This window comes from Littorina saxatilis, linkage group LG9 (assembly GCF_037325665.1).
Source record: "Littorina saxatilis isolate snail1 linkage group LG9, US_GU_Lsax_2.0, whole genome shotgun sequence".
In the NCBI taxonomy this organism is placed as follows: domain Eukaryota; kingdom Metazoa; phylum Mollusca; class Gastropoda; order Littorinimorpha; family Littorinidae; genus Littorina; species Littorina saxatilis.
The window spans coordinates 29,112,422-29,137,986 of NC_090253.1; the positions used below are offsets into that span (position 1 = coordinate 29,112,422).

A 25,565-nucleotide genomic window follows, 5' to 3' on the forward strand; every position below is an offset into this window, starting at 1 on the left:
CAGACCGGTGCTAGATAGAGATTGATGGTGTGTGTGCCAGATAGATTGGTGTTGTGTGAGTGCCAGACCGGTGCTAGATAGATTTGTGTTTTTTCAATCATGTTACAGTGTACATGTATTAAAAAAACACCAGAAATAATGGAGTGTGGATTTAATTTGAAAAAGAACATACCCATTTACACACACTCACATATATAAGCACATTCACACGCGGTCACATCCTTACACACACACACACATCCATACACACACAAGCACAACTCAGATACAAGACTATTGCAAGAGTAAAGATTTATTGGTCATAGGCAGTAAGGATTCTTCCGTACCAACTGTTTTCTCTCTTCCACATGATAAGTATGGTACAGCAAAGTATAATACATGTACAATACATTACAATACAGCACAGCTTGTTTTGTTTTTGCTGCACCGCATTGTATACCACCGAATGCGGACTGGATCAAAAGCTGAAGTATTACTTGTATTTGATCAAAACAATGCACTTTAAGATACATACAAACCAACAGCACAAATAATTACAGATTCAAAGATACTTGCAATGACTTTTTTTCACTAAAGCAACAGCAACATTTGGTTATGATTTCATACAAGAGTGTTACAAAGCTATTTTTGTTTTTTTCACGCACACACCCTCCCCTCCCCAATAGACAAGTTAAAGTAAAGTTGATATGACATTCGAAAGAACATGTATAAGCAGAAGTGCATCTTGTTTGTAAGAATGTTCCCTGTGCAAAATGAGTGCTCCTAAATATTTTGGAAAATTAAGAAACAAGAAAAGACGATCATACAGGGATTACATGCGAAACAGTCACTAGAACTAATTAGTCCAGCAAAATACTGTTACATGCAAAGCGCATGCACACGCAAGAGAGGGAGTGTAGAGACAGAGGAGAGAGAGAGAGAGAATGGAGAGACAGAAAGAGTGAATCAAAGATGCCCTTAGCAGAAATAAAATTATGGTTTTCTGTGCACTAGAAGAAAAAAGTGAACAAAAGAGAACAAGTAAAAAGAAAGCAGGTCTTACGGGTGGTTAAGTGAATTAATTAATTTGTGCAAAATGGGGCTATGCAATATACACAAATATAGAAACAGCATTTTAGTAACATATAACGTAGATAATAGAAACACAAAAGCGCTCTTATGCTCCCAAGCCCCTTCCCTCATCCAACCCAAAAATAACGAACCAAATACAAAAATGCCTTCCCAATCCTAAGAAAGCTTACAGACCACAAATGACAACACATATACACTAATTTTCATTACATTGCATCAAGTTACACATTGAAAAACATGGCTTCACATTCACTCTCTCCTTCATTCTGTCAAATACAACAATCATCTTACTGTTTCCACTGAAAGTCATTCACTCCACAGGTGTTTACATTACAGGTTTACATTACAGTGAGAGAATCAGGTATTGTTGCATACAAACACACAACAAAACAACTTCAAACTGTACATGAAAGATTGAAAATAAATCAGGAAAAAAATAAAAAGAATAAAAAATTAGGGAGAGAACGAAAAGAAAAATGTGAAAAATGAAAAAAAAGTAGAAAAAAATCACCAAAGAAACAAAAACAGGTGGGTACATTTACATCTATCAACATAATGAGCATCGTGTTAAACCATTACATATCATACAAAGCATAGCTATGTAAAAAAACCCACAGAAAGGCATGAATTTGTGGCAAATCCAAACAAGTCTACTCTTCAACTGGCTTCATAATCTGACATTAGGACCAAACTCTCTAGTTGAATTTGACAGTTATATACTGCATAGAAGTAAAAAAAAGAAAAAAAAGTGCTCAAATGTCACAATGTTCCAAAAATGTTTCACAAATGTTCAAAACCCATTTCAGCTAAAAGCTGTAAGGAATAATCCTGTAGCAAACTCCAAAGTAGTCAGTATCTTTTTGAAGTCTACTTTGAATGTGAGGCAAGAAAAAAACATTTGAAATTAAACATTATTCAACATCGAATTGCTTTCTTACTTACACTTTGGCAAACTGCAGATTGTTCTGGTTAAAATCAATTCATATGGAAGACTCATATGTGACAGTATACTGTATAAACATTAACAATCCTATACTTTTTGAGTCTGATTTTTGGAACCCGAACCCATGAATATCAGAGACTGCCATACTTATTTTCAGTCTTAACACAACAGCGCTTTTGTTTTCTTTTTTCACCAACTTTGATTTCAGGAATGAAACTGTACAAAATACCATCTAAAGGCTTATGTTTCGTAACTTACACACAATGCAAACTGCAGCTTACCAATGCAAGTCAAACTTGATTTAAAAAACCAGAAGGGTTCTTGACACTATTTAACTCTCTCAACAAGTGTGCGAACACAAAAGGGTATACATAGTATGTGTGTGAAGGCTTAGAATGCGAAACGCTGGCACAAATGCCACCATAAAGGCAACACAAAATACTGATGAAAACTGATGCAGAACGATCGATGATATGATAACCCAAAATGAAGCAGGCCTGCATGAAACACGAGTGATGAAAAAGAGACTAGAAAGAAAGCCTTGTCTTTAAAAACAAAATAAAAAATTAAATGCTGTTACATTAAATGTATTAACTAATAAAGCATTTCAGTAAAAAGGTTTGGAAATTGAAAACAAAACCAAGGTATTCTTGTTATTTGAAATCATACCGATTGTGTTGCATCTTCCGTTTATGTATTACAATAGTTAATGACTGCAATGCGCAATAAAAGCAGGTTAACTGGATATGTTTTTCCTACACTTGATCGACACAAGCACAATCCGGATTTGGCAAGGGAGGAAACCCAATACAATTTGCAAGGGAGGCAACCCTTTCGCAAGCCTGAGTTTTTACAAAAAATTACTTGCATGAATTCAAATTTGGACACCGAATAAACTCAAACCATCTCTGAATCTATCATTAAAGTTGTAATACTTGTGAGATGAGCATACATGAACAAAAAGTTATGAGCAAGGCAGGGATAGATATATCTAAATGCACTGAAAAAAACTCGCGGACATTACGCATGAAAAAGACTCATTAATAAATCAAGTGCAGAAATTGCATAAGTCATCGCAGACATAGCACAATCAAGGCAACATATATCCAACCCGCTGGATTTGGCGTAAAAATGAAAACAAAGTCAGTAAAATACAAAACAAAGCAATTTGATATTGGGACACTTTTTTCACAATGTGTACAGATGCTATCGACAGCTTGCCCCAACAGCAGTAAGCTTCAAATGCAGAATAAATGCAGATCATAACTGGAAATAAATATACAAAGAGGTACAAGAAATGAAATTATCAGTATTTTGCTTTTACAGCGCACCTTAACCAGTTTGTTTGTTTGTTTATTTGTTGTTTAACGTCCAGCCGACTACGCAGAGCCATATCAGGACGACTTAACCAGTTGCATTTCGTAAATCTGACAATATTTTTTTCTCTCAAAACTTTCTCTCCTTGTAACAAAAAAAAGCTTCAACTGAAATTGACATGGCTTCATTATTTTATATCATCTACAGGTTCTACAACAGTTTGTACCATGAGTCTTTCGGCAGCTGGAAGAAAATGTTTTTTCTTCATGCAAACACTCAGAATCAGCAATGTACATGAAATGCAGAGGAGGCCAAACTCGCAGCACAAAATATGAAGAGGTGAGCAACACGTACAAATATGTTCATGTACGATCTCAGTGGGCCTGACACAAAATATACGCACAATTCAGTACACATTACTGCCTACTGTCTTGACAGTTCGAACATCTTTGATTTTGATAATCATCAAACTTGAGGATAAAAGTCAGGCATGGACCAAGTCATTGTGTATCAAAATAAGTCTGTGTGAATGTTCCTGCTTAGCAAACTGTAGTTCAGTAATAGAACTCAAACATTGCTGAAGATTTTGTCATCTTAAAATATTCTAACGAGTGCAAGACACATAAAGTGCAGCATGGATATGTGAACTATCCATTAACTTGGATGGATTAGGTGCTGTTTTAAGAACTATCCTTTTGTAAGATTCGCTCAAAATGTTTAACAAATTTTCGCTTATTCTCAAATAACTCTTCAAGACTCGTAATGCGCAATGAATTTTGGAAACCACTTTTTAACTTCCATGGATCAACGTAGAACGTGTGGAAAATACATAATGTTGATCATAAAAATGCAAATGACCAACGTCTATCTGCCTTAAAAATGTGTAAATAAGTTTGCAAAACGTATGAATTGATCAGCATGAAAATGTGAACGATCCTATCATTTCCATGGATTTAGGCATCCCTTTTCTGGCTATCATCCCCATGCTGCGTTGACTGAAGAGAAAGGAACAGAAGGATGGTTGTGATGATTTGTGTTGTGATCACGTTGAACCAAGGCTGGATTGTTGATGAATCAGTGTGTGCATTGTATCAATGGTCCTGAAACAGAAAGAAAAAGATAATTAATAACAACAGCCAAGGGCTACGTTGCACTTCAACCTAAAAAGGTCTTCCAGAGGGTATTTATTTTATGTATTGTTGCTAAAATATTGCTATAACGATACAAATTACCGGTGTGACACCAGAAAATTAAAATCAAACAGGTGTGGGAATAATTTTTTCTTAGGATGAAAGTCGCTTGTTCATTTCAATGCTTGTTATTCTCTCAGGTGCCAGGAGATTGGTTCCGTATAACTCTCGCTTACTCCATTACACATGTCGTGTGCATTTAGAGCGCTTACTTTGGTTATTTGAGGTATAGGAATAGACGATTTCCAGAAACAACTCTGTAAGGATTGTATGGCTTGTGAAAGAGTAAGTACCCTTTTTTTGTCTCAGAAAAACATAAGACACGTGGTTCCTGTACAAGTCTATGAGACACACCCCCTTGCTGGTGATCGACTGGCCTGTAATGTCACGAGGGGAAATAATGTCATGTGGGAAAACTTTGCCCCGTGACACTACAGCCTTGGCGAGTCACTAGCGAGGGGGTGTGTCTCGTACACATTACCAGGAACCACATGTCATAAGTTTGTCTGAGAAAAAGCAAGGGTACTCACTCTTTCACAACCAATACAAACCCGACAGTTATTTCCAGAATTCGGCTACTGTGGCGATAGTCCGGAATTATCCTGTGGAAGAGACGACGTTACATGCAGAAAAAAGAACGGCTGATTGAGATTCACTCAGTGGGACTGTGAACCTCACGTGGGGCGAAATCGGGCCATTGCCGAACTGTACAGGTATAAAGGCGGCGCTTAATTAAGCCCAAAGTTGACTTCGCGAAGACTTTGCAAAATGTTGTTACCGAAAACTCAGTGCTAAAGCTCTGAGCGGCCAGCTTCTCAGAGAATATTTCGCGTAGTCGACTTGGCCCAATAAAGGACAGGCTTTAGGCAGCTCTACAAGCAACTGACCTCTGTTCAGCAAAATGTTGTGCAGGGGCAAAGCGCAGGCTGGATTAGACGTTGTGCGTCTTGATGTTGCCGTTGGGTTGCACCTCCGGTCGCTTGCTGTCCATCTCGGCCTGCATGCGGGCCAGCTTCTCCTGCATCTTACGCAGCTGTTGTGACGAAAGCAGAGAAATATTTCACACTGAATCAACTTGCAAGTAGAGACAAAGACAGAGGGGTGGAAAGAGAGTGTGTATTTAATCCCTGCCATTTCTGGAGCAGTAGTGGCTCACTTGTTTCTAAGTTTGTGTGTGTGTGTGTGTGTGTGTGTGTGTGTGTGTGTGTGTGAGAGAGAGAGAGAGAGAAGAGAGAGAGAGAGAGAGAGAGAGAGAGAGAGCGAGAGAGAGAGAGAGGGGTTATACCCTGTACAAGGATAGGGAGAGATAATCACAAGGACATTCTGCAGTTGCTTCCCTTTAATTGTAAACTCTGGCAGTTATGCCCGAATCTGTCATCTTTCTATATAGCTATTCTGATGAACACGTGGGGGAATTCGGGGGCTGTGATTGGATGGTCTCACACATCCCTTTTCCGATCATCAAAGCATAACGCTACGGAAGTTGGCCATTTTTGCCGATATCCAAAAGCATATCGGCAATAACAAAGACGCATGGTTCCGGTTTCTTCCACGTGTATAAAGTACACGCATACCTCGCCAGGTTTGTTTCTGTGACTAGTCGACAGACGATGCCATTTGCTTTGTTTGTGTTTTTGTTGTTGCTTACTGTACATGACATACATTACGTGTAAAATCCAGTTCTTTAACAGGCAACAAACCTTGCAAATTTCCAGAAGCTGCAATCTGAAGCGACCTATCTCTGATTCTAGCAGACGATCTCTCCAATGTTTAACACAAAATCAGCAAACTCTCCTGTCATATAGAATGTCCATTGTATAGTGCAATGTTGAAATGAAGATACCGGTCTGAAACATTTAGTCGTTTCTTCTGAGACAATCCTTGTTCTCTTATCATCTACAGATTTACAGCAGTCGTCACCACGCGAATTCCCAACAGAAGTCAGAGTTTCGAACATACAATCTACGTAGGCAAGCATGATACGTCATGACGTCATATGATTCCTAGCATATTGACGTAATGCTATAACATCCGGTTATCTCGAGTTTTCTCCGTAATACATGTCCGTGGGTTTTTCAATGTTCGGTTATATCAGTGGCTTCATGCGGAAAGGGAACCATCGTCTGCAATCAATGACATGGACCATTCTGGTACTTGTTGCTGACAAAAACATGATTTTAACACAGAATTTAATGTCAGAATAGCGATATAAACGCTATTGTGTTTTCATCATAGCAATAGGGTCCGATATTTAGACTCGAACAAGTATAATGCGACTCGTCTTCGACTCGTCTGCATTATATTTGTCTCGTCTAAATATTGGGCCCTATTGCTACGCTGAAAACACAATAGCTGTTAATAATGTCGATGTTAAACTTGTGTTAATACATAACATGATACTTCCTTGATTCCATAAACAACAACCTAACAGATGCCAGTACCAGCATCCTGGTATTTGAACGCCATTTATAATCTTACCAACCAACCCCCCCCCCCCCCCCCCCGTCCCATAAGTATCCTTTCCAAATAATTATATTCCTTACCTCATCTTCTTTCTGCAGGAGTTCTCTTTCCCTTTGTGAGAGTCCATCGGATTGACTGGGCGGGGCACTGTGAGCAGAAAGCAGACATTTTGTCAAAATGTCTTCACACTATAAACTACAACCACAGGAGCTGCCCTTGTATCAAAGGAGTAGGATACTTCAATTGACCGGCACTTTGATACAAGCTCCTGATGCTGCAACTATTTAAAGTAGTTAAGGGTTGTTGTCAAGTATTTTTCAGGCCTGGAGCAAAACAATCTGTCAAAAGATTAACACATTTGGCCAGTGAGACTGGTTGACAACTTTGCTTCTGGAATTCCATATATGCATTAACCAATAAATGCTACAAATTCAATCCCCCGTTATACATTCCTTCTCGAGGAAAAAGTCATGTTCACCACCACAAAATTGATTACACAGGATAAGATCTTCCATCAACTTTCTTTCTTTCTTTATTTGGTGTTTTACGTCGTTTTCAAGCATGAAGGTTATATCGCGACGGGGGAAGGGGGGAGATGGGATAGAGCCACTTGTCAATTGTCTCTTGTTCACAAAAGCACTAATCAAAAATTTGCTCCAGGGGCTTGCAACGTAGTACAATATATTACCTTACTGGGAGAATGCAAGTTTCCAGTACAAAGGACTTAACATTTCTTACATACTGCTTGACTAAAATCTTTACAAAAATTGACTATATTCTATACAAGAAACACTTAACAAGGGTAAAAAGAGAAACAGAATCCGTTGGTTGCCTCTTACGACATGCTGGGGAGCATCGGGTAAATTCTTCCCCCTAACCCGCAGGGGGTTTCCATCAACTTAGTAACCTTAATAAATAGCAGAAAGGAGAGAAACAGAAGATTATAATCTTGAGACAAAACTGATCTGTTATGAAAGTGAAGACAAAGTATCAGATATTACAGCCCTAAGTTTTAAAATCGTGCATAATGGTGCAATTTATAAATTAGACTGGCTTTTAATTTGTTCAAAGAATAAGAATAAAAAGAAGAAGATGATCCTAAAATTTGTTTTAAAACTTCCATTCAAACGTTATGGCTATGTTGGACAAGAACAAGAGAAATACCCGTTATAATCAAGGACCCATTGAAAGACCATACCAATAACGATGCATGATTGTACAAATTACAGCAACAATCATGTCTAAATAAAGTTCACAATGACCGGTACATATTATTGAGTAACCAATACAAGCTAATCTTTAAAAGACATGATTAAAAAAAAAAGAAGAAGAAGCTTGCAGCACAGTAATGAACATATGTATAATGTACTGCGAAAACAAGCTATAGAAGATCATATACTCTACACTTTAACCAACCGCGTAAACAGATTTTTTGCAAAAGTTTCTTAGACTGAGTCTAAAGCACACAGTACATGTATCGCCACATTTTTATTATTATTATTATTGTGGTCATTTTTATGCGCCTAATCTAGATATAGCCCTAGGCGCTTACATATTAATTTCTGCCTAATTATGTTTTTTGACGACAAAAGATGTTGATTATCACTGGATGCCGGTAAACTCTGGGCAAAGGCTTCATACCCCTTGGTACATCCTACCAAAAAATCCCTCCCCACATCTGAATACACTGACAGAAATCAAGGGCATGCAAAAGATCCCCCCCCCCCACCCCCACCCCACAATAAAAGATCACAGGTTACATTTTTTTTTCACACAACAAAGAATAGATCAACTCTTGAGCTCACCATTTAAAAATGTCAGCAGGGGTTGAAGGTAAAACATGTGGAAAGGACAAAGAAAGAAAAAACAGAACATGAAAAAAAAAGTCAAAACCAACAGCTAGAGGAAAGAATATAAAACAAAAAATATAATTTTTAACCATATCTAAAAGATGTAAAATCTATATTCCAGGGGCAAAACATGTTGTTTTCATTTAACAAACCCAAACTCACCCTGTACATGCGAATGCAATAACTTTTTTTTTAATGTAATACACGAGAAACTTTAGTTGTGCAGAAATAACTGGTTTAATTAGCACGTTAAGTTAGATGTGCTTAAAGAGACAACTAACATCAAAACTGTGTGTCTCGGAAACAGCAAAGTCTAAATACTGGGTTTTAGCTTACAAAATAAACATTTAACCGATGGTTGGAAAGAAAAGAGAAGAACAAATCCTGTATTTCACAGACCAATCAAGAAAAAAACCCAAAAAACCCCCCTGGCTTTAACAAAAGAAAGTGCATGTACAACCCGGAGTGTAAACCAGCACACAAAAAATACAATACACTTTTTGTCATGATTAGCTCTGAATAATCAGCAGCTAAATGATTCTGCGCAGACTGCTTGCAATCTGGGACACACAGTTTCAAATTAAAATATGAACGTTTTTGAACAGTTAAAAGTTAAAACAGAATCTGAGAAAATAAAAAAACAGTGTTCTCATTTGTCTCACCGCACTAATGGCTGGGACTGGGGCACAACACTTGTAGAAATAAAAAAAGTAAATAAATGTGTTGTTGCACATCTCTTTTTACTGACCACACACAGTGACACAACACTCAAAACCCAGGTACATGTATTACATACAGATCTGCCAACCCTTGTAAAGCCTTTAAGTGTAGCAATTTAATTTTTTTGTGGAAATTTTCAGTGGAGCAAATGTTTAAATGTAGCATTTTGTAAAAGTTATTCCAACATCCTTATTTATGCCATCTTGCACAAGAATAGACATACAGTTTCATGAGAATTATGCAGGAACATAAAATGCCCATTAGAGAGTATATGTGGTGCCACTTTTCAGTCAAGACAATGTTTATGGCCCATTTTGTGACCAATATACACGGAGTGGGATGCAAAATGAGAACCACGACTCACACAAGAGAGAGAACTGTGGCATGCTTGTGGTCATTTATTTAAGCATAGCAATCTTTAGCTTGGCGTAGCAGCATAACAATGGCTCTTTAAACATTGCATGCTACACTAAACGCGTTACAGTTGGCAGCTCTGTACAGATGATCACACATTTGTTTCAATGAAAAGAGTAGCAAAAACATTAACACTTCTGTTTACAAACATTGTTTTTAGAAGGTTAGAATCAAACTGTGGAAAAAAATTTCTTTTAAAATGTGACTAAAACTACTGCATGTACTGTCAACTCATGACCTTGAGACACTTTCAGTTAGTCTGTCAATGTAAAACTTGTCCAGATTGTATTTTGTTTGTTCATACTTTGACTAAGAAAGATGCATCCCGGTCATATGATCACCAACATAACACCAAACATAAGCAGTAAATAAAGAACTGAGGTAAACCATGAAAACACAAACAACATATAAATACTGTACACCATTCTGATAATCCCAGCTATACAACAGCCAACGCACAACTATAATGCATGAGTGCTGACTCTACAGATTCTGCAGGACAGTGGTACCTGCTGAGTGAGGTCTCTCCAATGAGAGGACACCTCCCATGAAAGGACACCTACATGCAATGCACACACACTTTCGGTGGGTCCCAAGGGTGTCCTTTCAAAGTTTCATCGCAGGTACCACAGTAAAATTATGATACAAGAGGAGATAACTCACCCTCTGGAAGCTTTGCCAGCAGGTGATCCTCCATTGGCCAGATTCTCTGCACGGTAATTTTCGTAATGCGTCTCCTGCGTGACTTCTTGCAGGTCCTGCATATGTGTTCTGCAAAGACAGATGAACAGAATAACGTGAGCACTCTGCATATAGATTTGCAGGTTAAGGTTGTAAAAAGACGGCTGTTCCTTGTGATTTGACCTGTCTCTTTGTGACTCTCTCACATACATGCATGACTGTTCGTGTTAGACAACACTCACACAAACACACACACATGGACACGCATTCATGTACGTACACACTCACTCACACGGCCCCTCACACACAGTGTCACACACCAGCAGACACACACACACACACTTTTTCTTCATGTCTTGCCCATTTTGTTCCTCAGCACACACAGACATCCACCCTCTCTCTATCTTCTGATTCACAAGGAGCAGTATACATCATGTGCCAATGTAACAGGCATCCTCAGGAGTTAAATTCATCCGTATGGGCTTGCTGTGCATACAGAGGCACCGGCACGGTTGGCCTAGTGGTAAGGCGTCGGTAGGTCGTGGGTTCGAACCCCGGCCGGGTCATACCTAAGACTTTAAAATTGGCAATCTAGTGGCTGCTCCGCCTGGCGTCTGGCATAATGGGGTTAGTGCTAGGACTGGTTGGTCCGGTGTCAGAATAATGTGACTGGGTGAGACATGAAGCCTGTGGTGCGACTTCTGTCTTGTGTGTGGCGCACGTTATATGTCAAAGCAGCACCGCCCTGATATGGCCCTTCGTGGTCGGCTGGGCGTTAAGCCAACAAACAAACAAACAAACAAGCATACAGAGGCAAGTTTTCAACTTTGCAAACCAGTTAAAAATGCACTTTACCTCTAAATGTAACCAGAATAAAAAGGTTATTAGATGATGTCAATTTCTACTAAAATACATGACTTCTCGCTATACTTACATGAGCATGGTTCGGAGTTTGATGAAGTCGCAGTGTTCTGGATTTTCCACTTCCACGACCCCCCAGGGATACATGCGACCCCTGACCTTGCGACCTTTCACCTCGATGATAGAGTTGGCTCCCACCACAGCAAAGGGTACTGCATTCTGGAGAAGAAAATTTAACGTTTGAACTGATAAAAACAATCAAGCAGTTCTCGTAATATTGGTTTCTAATACTAGCAGTTTACACAGAAAAAAAGAGAAGAGAAAACCACGAGCTTTGTCCCAAAAGATAAAGGAACAAGAATCTGTGAAAAAAGTTGTATTCTGAGGCTTATCAATTTCTTTTAATTTTTTAAATAAAACTGGCCTAGATAATTTTCAAGAAAATCTGACCAAATTCACTTAAAATTCACATGCAGTCAACAAAGTTTAATAAAGAAACAACCATTTCAATAAAATGTGAAACACAATGACAGTCTTTCAACATCTGAGGTTTGTTTGTTTGTTCGTTCATGGGCTGAAACTCCCACGGCTTTTACGTGTATGACCGTTTTTACCCCGCCATTTAGGCAGCCATACGCCGCTTTCGGAGGAAGCATGCTGGGTATTTTCGTGTTTCTATAACCCACCGAACTCTGACATGGATTACAGGATCTTTTTCGTGTGCACTTGGTCTTGTGCTTGCGTGTACACACGGGGGTGTTCGGACACCGAGGAGAGTCTGCACACAAAATTGACTCTGAGAAATAAATCTCTCGCCGAACGTGGGGACGAACTCACGCTGACAGCGGCCAACTGGATACAAATCCAGCGCGCTACTGACCGAGCTACATCCCCGCCAACATCTGAGGTGTTGGCAGATATAATTTAGTTTAACTTCCGACACACATATGGAGAGAATAATCAAGGCAATGAGCTTCTTCTCCTTCTTCAGCGTTCGACTCTGCATGGAATAGGGAAACTTAATGACTTCTCCCCTTACTCAGGGGAGCTAACAGATGTGGGGCCTATTTCAAATTCTGCTTGTATTCATGGGAGCTAACTCAAATTGTGCTGGTTTGTCTTTTCTTCCTGGTTAAGAGTCATTGACAGAGCAACAAATTCAGGAAGCACAAGTTTGAATAGTATGAGAGTATGTATCGATTGGACATTGGATTTCCCTTCTTTGAGCCATGTGACGTCAGAGGCCTACAAAACTTCATATTTGGGCGTTTCAGGTTGACCGAAACTTCAAAGGAACTACAAAACACACGTCATGTGTTTGATTGTATGTGTGTGTGCTCGTTCAATCGTCAAAACAACAACAAAGTCAGTACATGACATGTGTTTTGTAGTTCCTTTGAAGTTTCAGTCAACCTGAAACGCCCAAATATGAAGCTTATGTGTTTGATTGCATGTGTGTGTGCTCGTTCAATCGTCAAAACAACAACAAAGTCAGTACCTGAAAGGAATTCAATCGATACATAAATTTTATTTGCTTTTTGACCAAAATATAACATTTTACACAGATCTCGACAGTCATTGTTCTCCGAGACCGCGATAGAACAATGACTGTCTCGATCTGTGTAAAATGTCGTATTTTGGTCAAAAACGCAAATAACGTATACCGTTTTGCTGTCATCATGTGTTCTATTTGGCATGGCGGGGGTGAGGGGGCAGGGAAGGGGGGGGGGGGGGTGGTGTGTGTGTGGCAGTACTGGTGGTGGTGGTGTAAGTGTGCACACATGTGTGGGAGGGATGGCAGTTAAGTCCATTTCATTCAATTCAGCGCATTGACAAGGAGGACGGTGTCCCCCAAAACAACAAGCAGCTGATGACGATAAGTGTTGTTTAACAATCTCATGGTGAAACCATTACGGGCATGTTCCTGGAATTGCCACCCCAACTTTAGATGATGTGATTTTGAAGGAAAAATAAAAAATAAATAAAACAAGAAGGGCAAAGCCCATACGACTCACATGCTTTACACATTTTTCCTACCAAAATAAATGTGACCTTGACCCAAGGTCAAGGTCATTCAAGGTCATGCAACACAAAGCTGTTAATTCAAGACATAGGAAGTACAATGGTGCTTATTGGCTCTTTCTACCATGAGATATGGTCACTTTTAGTGGTTCACTACCTTATTTTGGTCACATTTCATAAGGGTCAAAGTGACCTTGACCTTGATCATATGTGACCAAATGTGTCTCATGATGAAAGCATAACATGTGCCCCACATAATTTTTAAGTTTGAAACAGTTATCTTCCATAGTTCAGGGTCAAGGTCACTTCAAAATATGTATACAATCCAACTTTGAAGAGCTCCTGTGACCTTGACCTTGAAGCAAGGTAAACCAAACTGGTATCAAAAGATGGGGCTTACTTTGCCCTATATATCATATATAGGTGAGGTATTGAATCTCAAAAACTTCAGAGAAAATGGGAAAAATGTGAAAAATAGCTGTTTTTTAGGCAACATTTATGGCCCCTGCGACCTTGACCTTGAAGCAAGGTCAAGATGCTATGTATGTTCTTTGGGGCCTTGTCATCATACACCATCTTGCCAAATTTGGTACTGATAGACTGAATAGTGTCCAAGAAATATCCAACGTTAAAGTTTTCCGGACGGACGGACGGACGGACGACTCGGGTGAGTACATACTCACTTTTGCTTCGCATGTGAGTCAAAAAGAGATAGGGGGGGGGGGGGGGGGGGGGGGGAGGAGTTGCGAAGGAGGGATGGCAGTCGAGCTGGAGGCTGGTGTTAGGTAGGTTCATAGAGCTCACTAGGGACCTGGCTCGGCTGTTGTGAGCCAGTGCTGTAGTTGGTAGAAGCCAAGCAGCTGCAACTGTCCTCCCTTTATGTCTATGTGAGGGGGAGGGGGAAGCCAGTGGGGATCGAGTGGTGTTTTAAGTTTACTTTGAGCTGGCGGCACTGTTCCTTGTAGTCTTCATCCTCATCAGAGTCACAGTCTGGTAAGGGGTAGATCTTGATGCCGTAGTCTTCTATCTGGTCCATTATCTGAAACACAGTCAACACAAGGTGATGATGACTTGTAATAAACATGGCAGCTGGAACCAATCAGTCCTCACAACATTCTGCATTTATTTTGTGTTTTTAATTTATTTTTTTTACAATTTTTGTTTACCCCAAAAGTAACATACAGGTAATTGAGAAGACATAATTTCATGAAATCCAGAATGTGAGCAAGGAAAAAAAATACAAATATATTAGCTAGCATCTAGACTTTTTCAAACCAACGTCAAAATCTTGCCCTTGTGACTATCTCTTGATAATGACCACCATGCCCGTGACGACATCCCAAACAAAAGTTCTCTCTACACAATTGACCTTTCCATAGTGAGCACCTGTCCATAACAACCACTTCTGGTCAGTCCCTTGGCTGGTCATTATGGACAGGTTTAGCTGTATCCCAGAGCCAAAATTGCCATGATTTTTCTCTATTAAAGTATAACTATTCTCTCACTCTCACAAGTAAATGACTAACGACACAACCCACTTATATAATAATCAGAACGTTGGTGGCAGTGTGTTGTTTGCTGGCCTAAACCACTTGACCTACTCAAGACTGCATCCCTCATGGTATACAGTTATAGTATCCCAATCATTACATCAGCCGCAAAGAACATATGAGACCGCCTACACTGCTCCTGTGAAAGCAAAATCTCACCCGGACCCCCCCCCCTCCATTTTATTTATTATGTTTTGTTTTGGATTTAGTCCTATTTCCCTAAAGTAGCTTTTCATTTGAAGATTACATCAAACTCTGTTGTTGGTGAGCACAGAACAAAATGAATTGCATAATTTTTTTTATAGTGATGTGTTACATTAGAAGAGTAATGAAGGTAAAACATGAAGGCTACGTGATCAAACCTAGCTAATATTTCAAGGACATTCCTATCTCCCATCACTCTGCAACAAAACCTACTGATACAATATTTTAACACAATCAAAAGCTTCTTTCAAATCTAAACAGTGATCTGCTCTACATCATACAAAGTTTAACTGTTATTTTTCTAGAGCCCCCCCCCCCCCCCCCCCCACACACACACACACTTGCTGTGCAAACGTCAGAGACACCCCCCCCCCCCCAAAAAAAAAAAAAAGAAAGAAAATCAATAAAAATGAAATCAACATTCAAGCATTTTTACTATCACAATGCCCTTCACATTTTAACACTCTTCTCTCCTATCACTTTGCTAGTTTGCAAACATTATAGAGAGGTTGACTTGTGTTCATGTGCTTCCTCCTCTGCTATTACTCTGCACTTCTCAGTGCTCTTCCTGTTACATCTGTTACAAACATGTTACCGTCACACATACAGGAAACACTTGCACTTGACACTGTTAATGGTCCATGACCTACACCACTGATTCACATTCTGACGCCATTTGTCTCTCTATCAGCAGGGTTTGAAAACCTGCTACACAGTGTGAGTCAATAATATAATTAGGGTTACAGTCAGTGCAAAGATATAAGTTATTGTCCTCTCTGTGTTTCCTGTTGTAACTTCTCTTTTCACCTCCATTTTCATCAACTAAAACATCACTGGGATTGTCATTATAGTTCATGCACATTTGTGACCCTCCACCACGGAATGAGTCGCATGTCACCTTTGCATGATTTTCATATTTTTACATTTTCCTAAAGAGTTTTTTTATGCTCTATCCAGTGGTGAAAACCGTTTTAGAAAAGAGCAAAAACTTTTCGAGTTATAAGCCTGTGATTAAAGTAACCCTCTCACTGTTACCAGACACCCCCCGGACTTATATTAAGCCTAGCGCAGAACCGCGCGAGGTGACATGCGACTCATTTCGTGGTGGAGGGTCACATTTGTACGACACCTACAACACAACTCCCTTCTGAGGCCCTCTTTTGCCCCGGACTTATATTAAGCCTAGCGCAGAACCGCGCGAGGTGACATGCGACTCATTTCATTCATGGTGGAGGGTCACATTTGTACCACACCTACAACACAACTCCCTTCTGAGGCCCTCTTTTCTACAACAATAAGACCTTAATTGAATCATTTCTTACCGGCCCTTACTGCTTTTTACATTTTCTGTTTAAATCTATAACTTATGTCAAGTTTAAGACTGCAGCTCTCTATCTAGTTTGAGACCAACTGCAGGAACCACCAGGTGCTGAGAGAGGAAATCTGGCCATTGCTGGAGTCCCTGCACAACAAGCTGTACGGGCCAGTGGCTGCGCTGCAGAGGACCACTAATTATATCTCAAGATCTGGACTCCCAAGTGTGATCGGCGATCGAAAAGAAGAAAAGAAGAAGAAGTTTGAGACCTCATTTTCTCAGATTCTTTGAGTTGTTAAAAAAGGGATACCAATGCATCAGGAAAACATCTGACACGTGCAAAACTCATTCCCTTCTGCCGCAAGACCAGTATGTAAAAATAACACTTGTCTGTGCGCTGTCCTAATTCCAATGTGACTCACCCGTCGTTTCAAGTTCTGCACCTCCAGCTTGGTGAGTGTGTCAGCCTTGGCCAGCACGGGCACAATGTTGACCTTGTGGTGGACAGCCTTCATGAAGGCCACGTCCAGAGGCTTCAACCTGAATGACATTCAAGGCAACTATGTTACAAGTTTGGTGAAAACTTCATTGTATTCCCTGTGCACCCTGGTGAATGAAAACTTGCTATGTAAATGCTTGTGTGCTAACAGGACTAAATACTGCCCCCACTTTGACATAAGCAAACTGTAGTAAAGAAACAAGACAGGAGATAACTACCCCTATAATCATGAATGTATCACCCCCCCCTCCCCCCCACACACACCTATAAAGTTCCTTTCAAGCGCACACACACACAAACACGTTTTGACCTTTCAAAGGAAAAAAACCCATCAACCAAAAAACATGTTAATTTGCAATCGAACACAATATGCACAATCAAACGTAAATGAAAATAAAGACATCCATATGAAGACCAGCACCGCCCCAACTATCCCCAGGAGTTTGACATCAAGACAACCCAACCAGCAGAATATCAAGCAATTCTGGCAGCAGATCTCTGGAAAGAACTCGGACTACTTACCCATGGCCAGAGGGGTTGATAAAGTAGAAGCAGCAGTGGACTCTGTTGTCGATAATGTGTCGTCTGTTCAGCCCACTCTCGTCCTGAAGGTAGCGCTCAAACTGCTCATCAATGTAGCGGATCACTGGCTTGAAGCTGGAAAGGTAAAACACACACACATCAGCTAGGTGACGCTGACCAGATAGTTTAAATGGTAAGTTACGTGTCTATGTGATGTGTGTGTGTGTGTGTGTGTGTGTGTGTGTGTGTGTGTGTGTGTGTGTGTGTGTGTGTGTGTGTGTGTGTGTGTGTGTGAGTGCATGTGTGTATGCATTTTCAACTGACATAAAATTGTAACAAAAGGTGTTTTGTAAAATAAAAAATAATCATACAACTAATTGGAAAAGAAATTGTACTGAAATCATGCAATCTGGGGATCCACAGAAAGATCTCTGGTGCTTTCAAATTGCCAGAAATGTGCTAATTGGGAGAAAAACCTCATGCCCAGCCTTCATACTCTTATGTCAGTTCCAAACCTTCTAACCTACCAAACCTTCCTACTTTTAAAGAAAATACACACCAATCTGTCGAGTTGAGAGAGTCACCAAAGCCAGGCGTGTCCACCACGGTCAGTCTGAGCTTGACCCCCCTCTCCTCTATCTCCACTGTGGACGCATCGATCTTCACTGTCTGGGTGATCTTCTCTGCAACACATACACAGAAAACAACCTTGTTATTATTAGTTGTCTTCATAATTATGCTGAGAAAGTGATGTGTGAATGCACAGTTTATTTCTTTGAAAGAAGAGAGAGAGAGAGAGAGAGAGAGAGAGAGAGAGAGAGAGAGAGAGAGAGAGAGAGAGAGAGAGAGAGAGATTGATTGATTGATTAAACTTTATTACAGAAGGATGGAGATTTTAGGCGTTGCCTAGTCTTACAATCTGTCCTTGCTAACTAACATGAATACAAAACAGACATGAAAACATTATAAGAGCAAAAGAGGTTGACGGCAAAAAAAAAAATCGTACATATGATAATAAATGGCATTTAAAGGCAAAGAAAAAGTTATAGTATTTGATACTATTAAATACAATAACAGCAATAGAAATATGAAAATAGAAATAATGGTAAGGATGATGATGTCATAACGATAATAACAATAAAAACAATATAAAAGAAATTAAAAAAATCCCGAGCACTGGAAACATATGGTCCAAATGAAACAACAACGGCGAGCAAGCAAAAATAACAAACAGTAAGTCATTTGTATTTTACAAAAAATACCGACAACATAGCAAAAGGAAGAAAAGAACTACAACAAAGGATATACCAACACAACAGTAACAACAGAAACAGTAACCCTGAAAAGAGACTGCTATAAGATAACCGGTATGTATGATAACAATCATTAGGACGGTTTAATACATCGGAGTAAACCCATTTTGAATCACCACTAGGTTACGATAACGGTGGAATGCTCCACTTGGAATCAGATTTGAAACAAATGTCTGTGTATTTGCTTTTTAAAGGCTTTGACTGATGGAATATATTTTAATGCTGTTGGAAGTGAATTCCACACTGATGACCCTGAAAATGCAAGACTAGACTTGTACAAATCTAGTCGGGGGCGAGGTGGAATGAATTTACTAGAACCATACCTGTTGGTTGCTTTTTGAAACAGCGACAGAATGTACTCTGGGACTTCCTTGTTCATAACTCTAAACATGAATAATGATTTATTCAGTTTAAGCTGCTGGTTCAACGGAAGGAGGCCGAGCAGTTTCAGTTTTTCGTCAGTAGTGACCGATGAGTTAGGTATCATAAGTTTAGCTGCACGACGATGGAGAGAATTCAGTTTGATCATGTGAACATCACTGCAGTTGTCCCATAACGTAGAAGCATAACTTAAATGCGAAAGAATGTGTGCATGGTAAAATAATTTAAGAACTGAAGTGTCGACATAATATCGTAGCTGCGAGAATAAGAACATGTTTCTCGACAGCGATTTGTTTATATTGTTTAAATGATATTTCCAGTTTAGCTCAGAATCTATTGTGACTCCTAGAACCCGATGTTCACGCACTTGCTCAATCGGTGATGATCCAAGGTTAAGCTTTAGAACAAGTGGGGCCAGCTGATGTTTCTGTCTAGAAGTGATTACCATACTTTTGGTTTTTGCAGGATGAACTATCATAGTATTAGAGAGAGAGAGAGAGAGAGAGAGAGAGAGAGAGAGAGAGAGAGAGAGAGAGAGAGAGAGAGAGAGAGGGAGGGAGAGAGAGAGAGAGAGAGAGAGAGAGAGAGAGAGAGAGAGAGATGTCAGAAAAATGTCTACTGACAACTCCAAGGGCAAAAACCCAGGCACAGCTCAGAATAGCACAGAGCACTTTGCTCTGGATTGAGGATGCTGTGTTCAGACCAGAGGCCGCACAAAAAGCATATACGTGTATTATAACCACAACCCTTATCGTATGTAACCAAATCAAAATCATGTTTGTGTGAAAAAGAGAAGTTTTGACATCGCTATGTTGATGTTGGAGGGGTAACAGTCAACTTCATGAGGCAGTCTGCCCTGAACAGCAAGTTTGTTTTGACATCATGCAAATGGCCGTTGAGGAAAGATGTAGTACAGAGACTGGATCCATACATTGACAGGAATATACAAATCTTCACCGGCTAAATGTAAAAAAAACCCACCAGTACTGATTTTAAATGTGTAGGACAGGCCCCCCCCCCCCCCCCCCCAAAAAAAAAAGCATCAAAGTTGTCTGTTTACATGCCTGTGCTTAGTTTGACTGGTTGCTGTGAGGGATTGATTGACAAAAGATGCACATGAATAACATCCGGTAACTGTCAGAGCTGTTTTTGCCCCCCCCCCCACGTATCTTGGGATGGCCGCGAAATAACTCTTTTCTGCAAACTACACATCTACTCCAACAGTCAATATTCGTTGCAAGCCGAAACAAACTGATGGAAATCTGTTTTCCCTACGCCTGACCAATGACCTCTTCAGGCGGCCACAATAAAACATATCTATTCAGACAGCCGAGAAGAACCCAGGAATTTTGCAGCATCATCTGTACACAGAGCCTGCCTCTCAACTACAAAACAAATCCAAAGCAAACACTGGGAGGTAGTGTGAAGTGTTTGTGTTGGTGCCAGGCAGGCAGGTGTGAAACATGTCGGTGAAACACGGAGGATACAGTAGGGATGTACAGTAAGTACCACACAGGACAACAGTGAAACACACCCCCCCCCCCAGTTTAAGACGACTCCCATCCCCCCCCCCCCCCAAGAAAAAACCCAAAAAACACACACACCAAAACCCAACCTACTATTCATGTATTGTCCTTGCTTTCACGATCGATTTCCTGTCCATAACATCAGTAAGTTTAGGCCAATCTTTCTTTCTTTATTTGGTGTTTAACGTCGTTTTCAACCACGAAGGTTATATCGCGACGGGGAAAGGGGGGAGATGGGATAGAGCCACTTGTCAATTGTTTCTTGTTCACAAAAGCACTAATCAAAAATTTGCTCCAGGGGCTTGCAACGTAGTACAATATATGACCTTACTGGGAGAATGCAAGTTTCCAGTACAATGGACTTAACATTTCTTACATACTGCTTGACTAAAATCTTTACAAAAATTGACTATATTCTATACAAGAAACACTCAACAAGGGTAAAAAGAGAAACAGAATCCGTTAGTTGCCTGACACATGCTGGGGAGCATCGGGTAAATTCTTCCCCCTAACCCGCGGGGGGTGGGGTTTGGGGGGTGGTGGTTTAGGCCAATCATCATATTACCCGTGTACACCATAAATGTACCCCACTTTGAAGACGGCCCTCCCTTAAACACGTCACGGCCAATCCGGCCTCTCCCATAATGCAACAGAAAAAGGGGCGGGGCTTAGCAAAAATAGCACAACGCGTGGCACGCGATGTAAACACGAACAGGCCAAAGTGCACTGGGGACGCGGGGGCATCAGGGCGCTCTAATAAATCAGCTTCAATGTTTTTGTCAATAAAAAAAGCACAAGATAGTGTCCACAAGCTCTTTGTTTGGATTTCCTTCTTCCAAAAATGTTTTAACCTTTTGAACTTGGGCGTAAATAAGATCAATTTCCTCTCTCTCACCGCTAAACTGAATTTTACCATCTGGCTTTCTGTCTGTGCGAGCAGCATTTCTTCTTTTAACAGCTTCTTCAGAGTTTTTCACATATTTTCGTTTCTGAACATTTGTGATATCTTGCATATTGATTGCGTATTTTGTTTATATAAATTTACAATACAATTGAACTTTCACACAGAGAACCTTTGTGTCAAAGAAATCAGTCACACAGAGAGAAACAGAATAACAATGTCAAGGCTGTAGATGTCAGGCTAGTCAAACGGACAAAATGAAACTTAGTCTTGGTTGCTGTAACTCAGTCACCGCTATGAAGTTTCGCTGATATTGCAGAAAAACAACACAGAATCAGCCAAAACCGCGAACAATAAACAAGTTTAGTACGTCACAACGTCAATGAACAGAATTCTCGAGTCAATTTTTGCATCAGACTCTGACTAAGTGAGTGGGGCAAGCGTCAAACACCACTAAAATGAGGAGGGAAATCTTGGCGCATTTTTTTGGCGGAATACTTGAACAAACCAATCATTTTCAAACTGACCAAGGACAAAAACAGGCTTGTGAACCGAATGGTGAGGGGGGAGGGTACCTCAAAATGTGTGGGTGATGATTTCACATCACCAGTCCATTGCATTGCTGCAGTCTTAGTATAGTAGCTCCACCGACCACTGTCCCCTCCCCCCTCCCGTTCGTTCCCCCTTTCAACCCCCTACCACCTTGGAATAAACTGCAGAAGACCATTTGCATATCCTGGATTCTTCCATTTGTGTTGCCAGGGGCGACCCAAGATCCGAGTCCCGTTGTGTCCCATGTCCACTTAGAACAAACCGAGTTTAGATTACCCCTTTCTGTTTTGAAAGTAAACTTGCCCATCCTGTGAGGCACTTTCAGGGACAGTAATTATAGTTAGCGGGACGACCATGTAGACGAAGTCAGCGGTGATAATCTGCGTAGTGTATACGCATACTTTGGAACACGGTCTGTTATTCCACCCAGCGAGAGCCTCTAACACAATCAGTGTTGTCGACAGCTGAAGGCGGGAAGTGAGTGTTTCACATTCCAACATCCGATGGTGATAGTAACTTAGTAAGGGCTAGGCTGCGGTCTGTAAGCTGTATTGCACTGACATCTCTTTCTGTCTGTGGAAATAAATGGCGAAATTTGATTTAACACTTCTCAACATTAACAGTGACCAGGAGAACGCAATAAGGAGACTATTTACTGAGAATCAGTGGCCATTTGAAACTCGAAGGTGTGTAATAAAAGATTCGACTTGTGTACCAAGAGGTGCTGTGCCATCATCGTGTGACCTCGATACAGAGGCTGTCTCTCGTGTGTGTAGTACCGTTAGGGTGCAGACGTGGTTATCTGATCCTGGAGGCGATGGTGAAAGCGGAGACACGGGTCCTAGTACAGGGCTCTCCTCTGGGGTAGGCCAGTGTGCCTTTTGTTTTTGCAGCCCTTGTGTGACAAATCATCGCCAGAGGTGGCTAGGTACAGGCCAATTGCCACACCGCAGGAATTCCGGCGTTAGAAAAGTACTCTACAAGAAGTATTGGTCCATGCTAGACCGACGCGGTGCTTGGAATTGTGCATTGTACTTGGCGAAAAAGACGTCTTCCTTACATCAAGACAATCCAACACGGGTAAACATTAACCGAGAAATGATGCCCGACTGTGTGCTCAAATTAGTGAGAGAGCTTTATCCCAACCCCACAGGAATACCCTATCAAGGCCACAACTGGTGGTAAAGGTTAGTTGCATTTCTTTCTTCATATCCGATGTAACAAATACACATGCACCTGAGACAGCATGTTCTGGAACCAAATTGCCGCATGCCACGTGTTTTGCTATTTTTAGAACGCATGGTGTAAATCTGTGACGTCGGAGAGTGTTGACTCCGCCCTTTTCTTTGAACAAGATCCCCATTGAAATGTTTGTTTACAAATATCTTCTTTATTATGGAGAATTAACCTTATCTAAGCGCATAGGGCGGTAAATGTGTGAAAACCAGCTGTGTGAACAAAAAATCTGACACCGTAACTCATGCTTAACCGAGATATTAAAGAAAATGTAGGAGCAGTATTTGTCCGTTGCCTGCAAGAGGTTTGAAATGATTTGCCAACGCAGAAGGTCAGGCTCCTTATATACTCCTGCCGGGCCTTTAAGATCTTGCTTTCACGTACTTTCTGTTCATAACCTCTGCAAACATGCATACTCCCATTTGAAGAATCCCTCACGTTCAAGACTTGGCTTTCAGATTTTCTGTTCATAACCTCAATAAATATACCCCTAGTTTTTAAGACTCCCTCGATCACCCTCAATACCTGATTTTTTTTAGATTTGTGTGTGGTCTTAAATGGGGGTACCACTGTATGAGGAGGATTCACTGTCACCCCTGACCGATCTCTTGTCCATTTGCCGAGACATTCCAATCTGTCCTGCTTGAACGCGCAGGTGTATTATCCGTGTATGTGTACACCTCTTTTTTTCTCTCAGTGTGATTTGTCACTGTATTGTTTTGTGGATGTATAATACAATGGCTTGGTGTTTCTAGCAGGTGCAACTATGCTAGGCAATGAACGTTTTGCAAATAAACAAGCTGTCTGAAAGAATTTCAACTTGAAGGATCTCCGTCAATCTTTATCAGTAACTTCCTATTCTTGTAATTACGCCACGCCATGATCTTTGCTAACTTGTAAATCAATCACCAGAAACATGCAGACATGAATAGATTAGCAGGCTTATAGCTGTAAGAGCGGCCAATATCGCATCAAAAGGATAATCAAACGGTTGGAATTTCACCACTAAAAACACAAGACATTTGCGCGCCGGTATGCAGGAGTCGAGTGTAGAGACTGTAGTTCGGGATAAACTGCAAACATAAAAGTTCAATTAACTGAGGCGGGCGGTATAGCAGTGCGTGAACAAAGTACGGAAAGTGTTCGCGGACTTTTGCCCAAAGGCAAAAGTAACCGGTGCTTTTTTTGTGTGCCTCCCCCCTTTATTTTTTCGGCGGACACTTTTGCTTTTTGGGCGGAACAAAAAAAAATTCGACGGAAATCCGCCGTTCGGCGGACAATTCCCATGCCTGAAAAACTGTCAAGAAATCTTTGCTGTTGTTGCCCCCAAAAAGTAAGCCACAAGCGTAATGCTGAATTCCACTACAAGCAGATGCAGACGGTTACAGGTGCACAAATGTGGTGTCAGCTGGTGAACCAACTCTCCCTCCCTACACTGGTGTTATTCAGTTCACTGTGACCTTTTCACTATTACTTCACCTCATGCTTGCATGCTGGAATGCAATGATTTCATTTGTGCTGGAATTTGGCCCAATCTCTCGCCTGCACCAGAATTTGGCCCAGTCTATCACCATGTAGCACTGTAACCCCTGTGAATGGTGTGCATGTGTCCGCTCAGTTTCAGGTACATGCACTTCTCTATACTTTGTGCTACATAATTATGCAGTGAAGTGTTGTAAGTTAGGTCACTGCACTGGTCAAAGGAGTAATTGTTAGGTCTGGATGAAATACCAGTACTACATAATAATTTAATATACATGGGTGTTTAAAAAAAAGAGAAGATGTTATTCGTATACATGGATTTTCATAATGTTGTGTGTCATAAAGAAACCGCAACCGCAAAAACAAAACCACACACACTAAGACACATACACACACTAAGACACATACACACACTAAGACAAAGACACAAAGACAAAGGCACAAACACACATATCCCCCCCACACACAACTTTCTTTACCCAAAACTCTCGTTTCAGAAATGTCAGCTCTTCACATCCCACCTTCCTCACCCCAGCCTCACAGCGCTGCAAA

The 25,565-nt window shown here is 40.6% G+C and overlaps 1 protein-coding gene across 5 annotated transcripts in view; it reads right to left on the bottom strand.

Annotated features, from left to right (window-relative positions):
• Positions 1–274: 274 nt before the first annotated feature.
• LOC138975810 (septin-2-like) overlaps positions 275–25,565 on the bottom strand; it is a 125,832-nt gene continuing 100,541 nt past the window's right edge. For 4 of the 5 annotated variants that reach the window (XM_070348567.1, XM_070348563.1, XM_070348564.1 and 1 more), the window contains 9 exons: positions 18,182–18,305; positions 17,623–17,757; positions 17,024–17,141; positions 14,470–14,571; positions 11,584–11,729; positions 10,632–10,739; positions 7,065–7,131; positions 5,409–5,554; positions 275–4,431 (listed from right to left, as the gene is read on the bottom strand). In XM_070348567.1, the coding sequence (XP_070204668.1) occupies positions 5,453–5,554; positions 7,065–7,131; positions 10,632–10,739; positions 11,584–11,729; positions 14,470–14,571; positions 17,024–17,141; positions 17,623–17,757; positions 18,182–18,305 (902 nt within the window). In that variant the 3' untranslated portion in view covers positions 275–4,431; positions 5,409–5,452. The remainder of the gene's footprint in view (positions 4,432–5,408; positions 5,555–7,064; positions 7,132–10,631; positions 10,740–11,583; positions 11,730–14,469; positions 14,572–17,023; positions 17,142–17,622; positions 17,758–18,181; positions 18,306–25,565) is intronic. The other variant, XM_070348565.1, reaches the window with a different exon arrangement.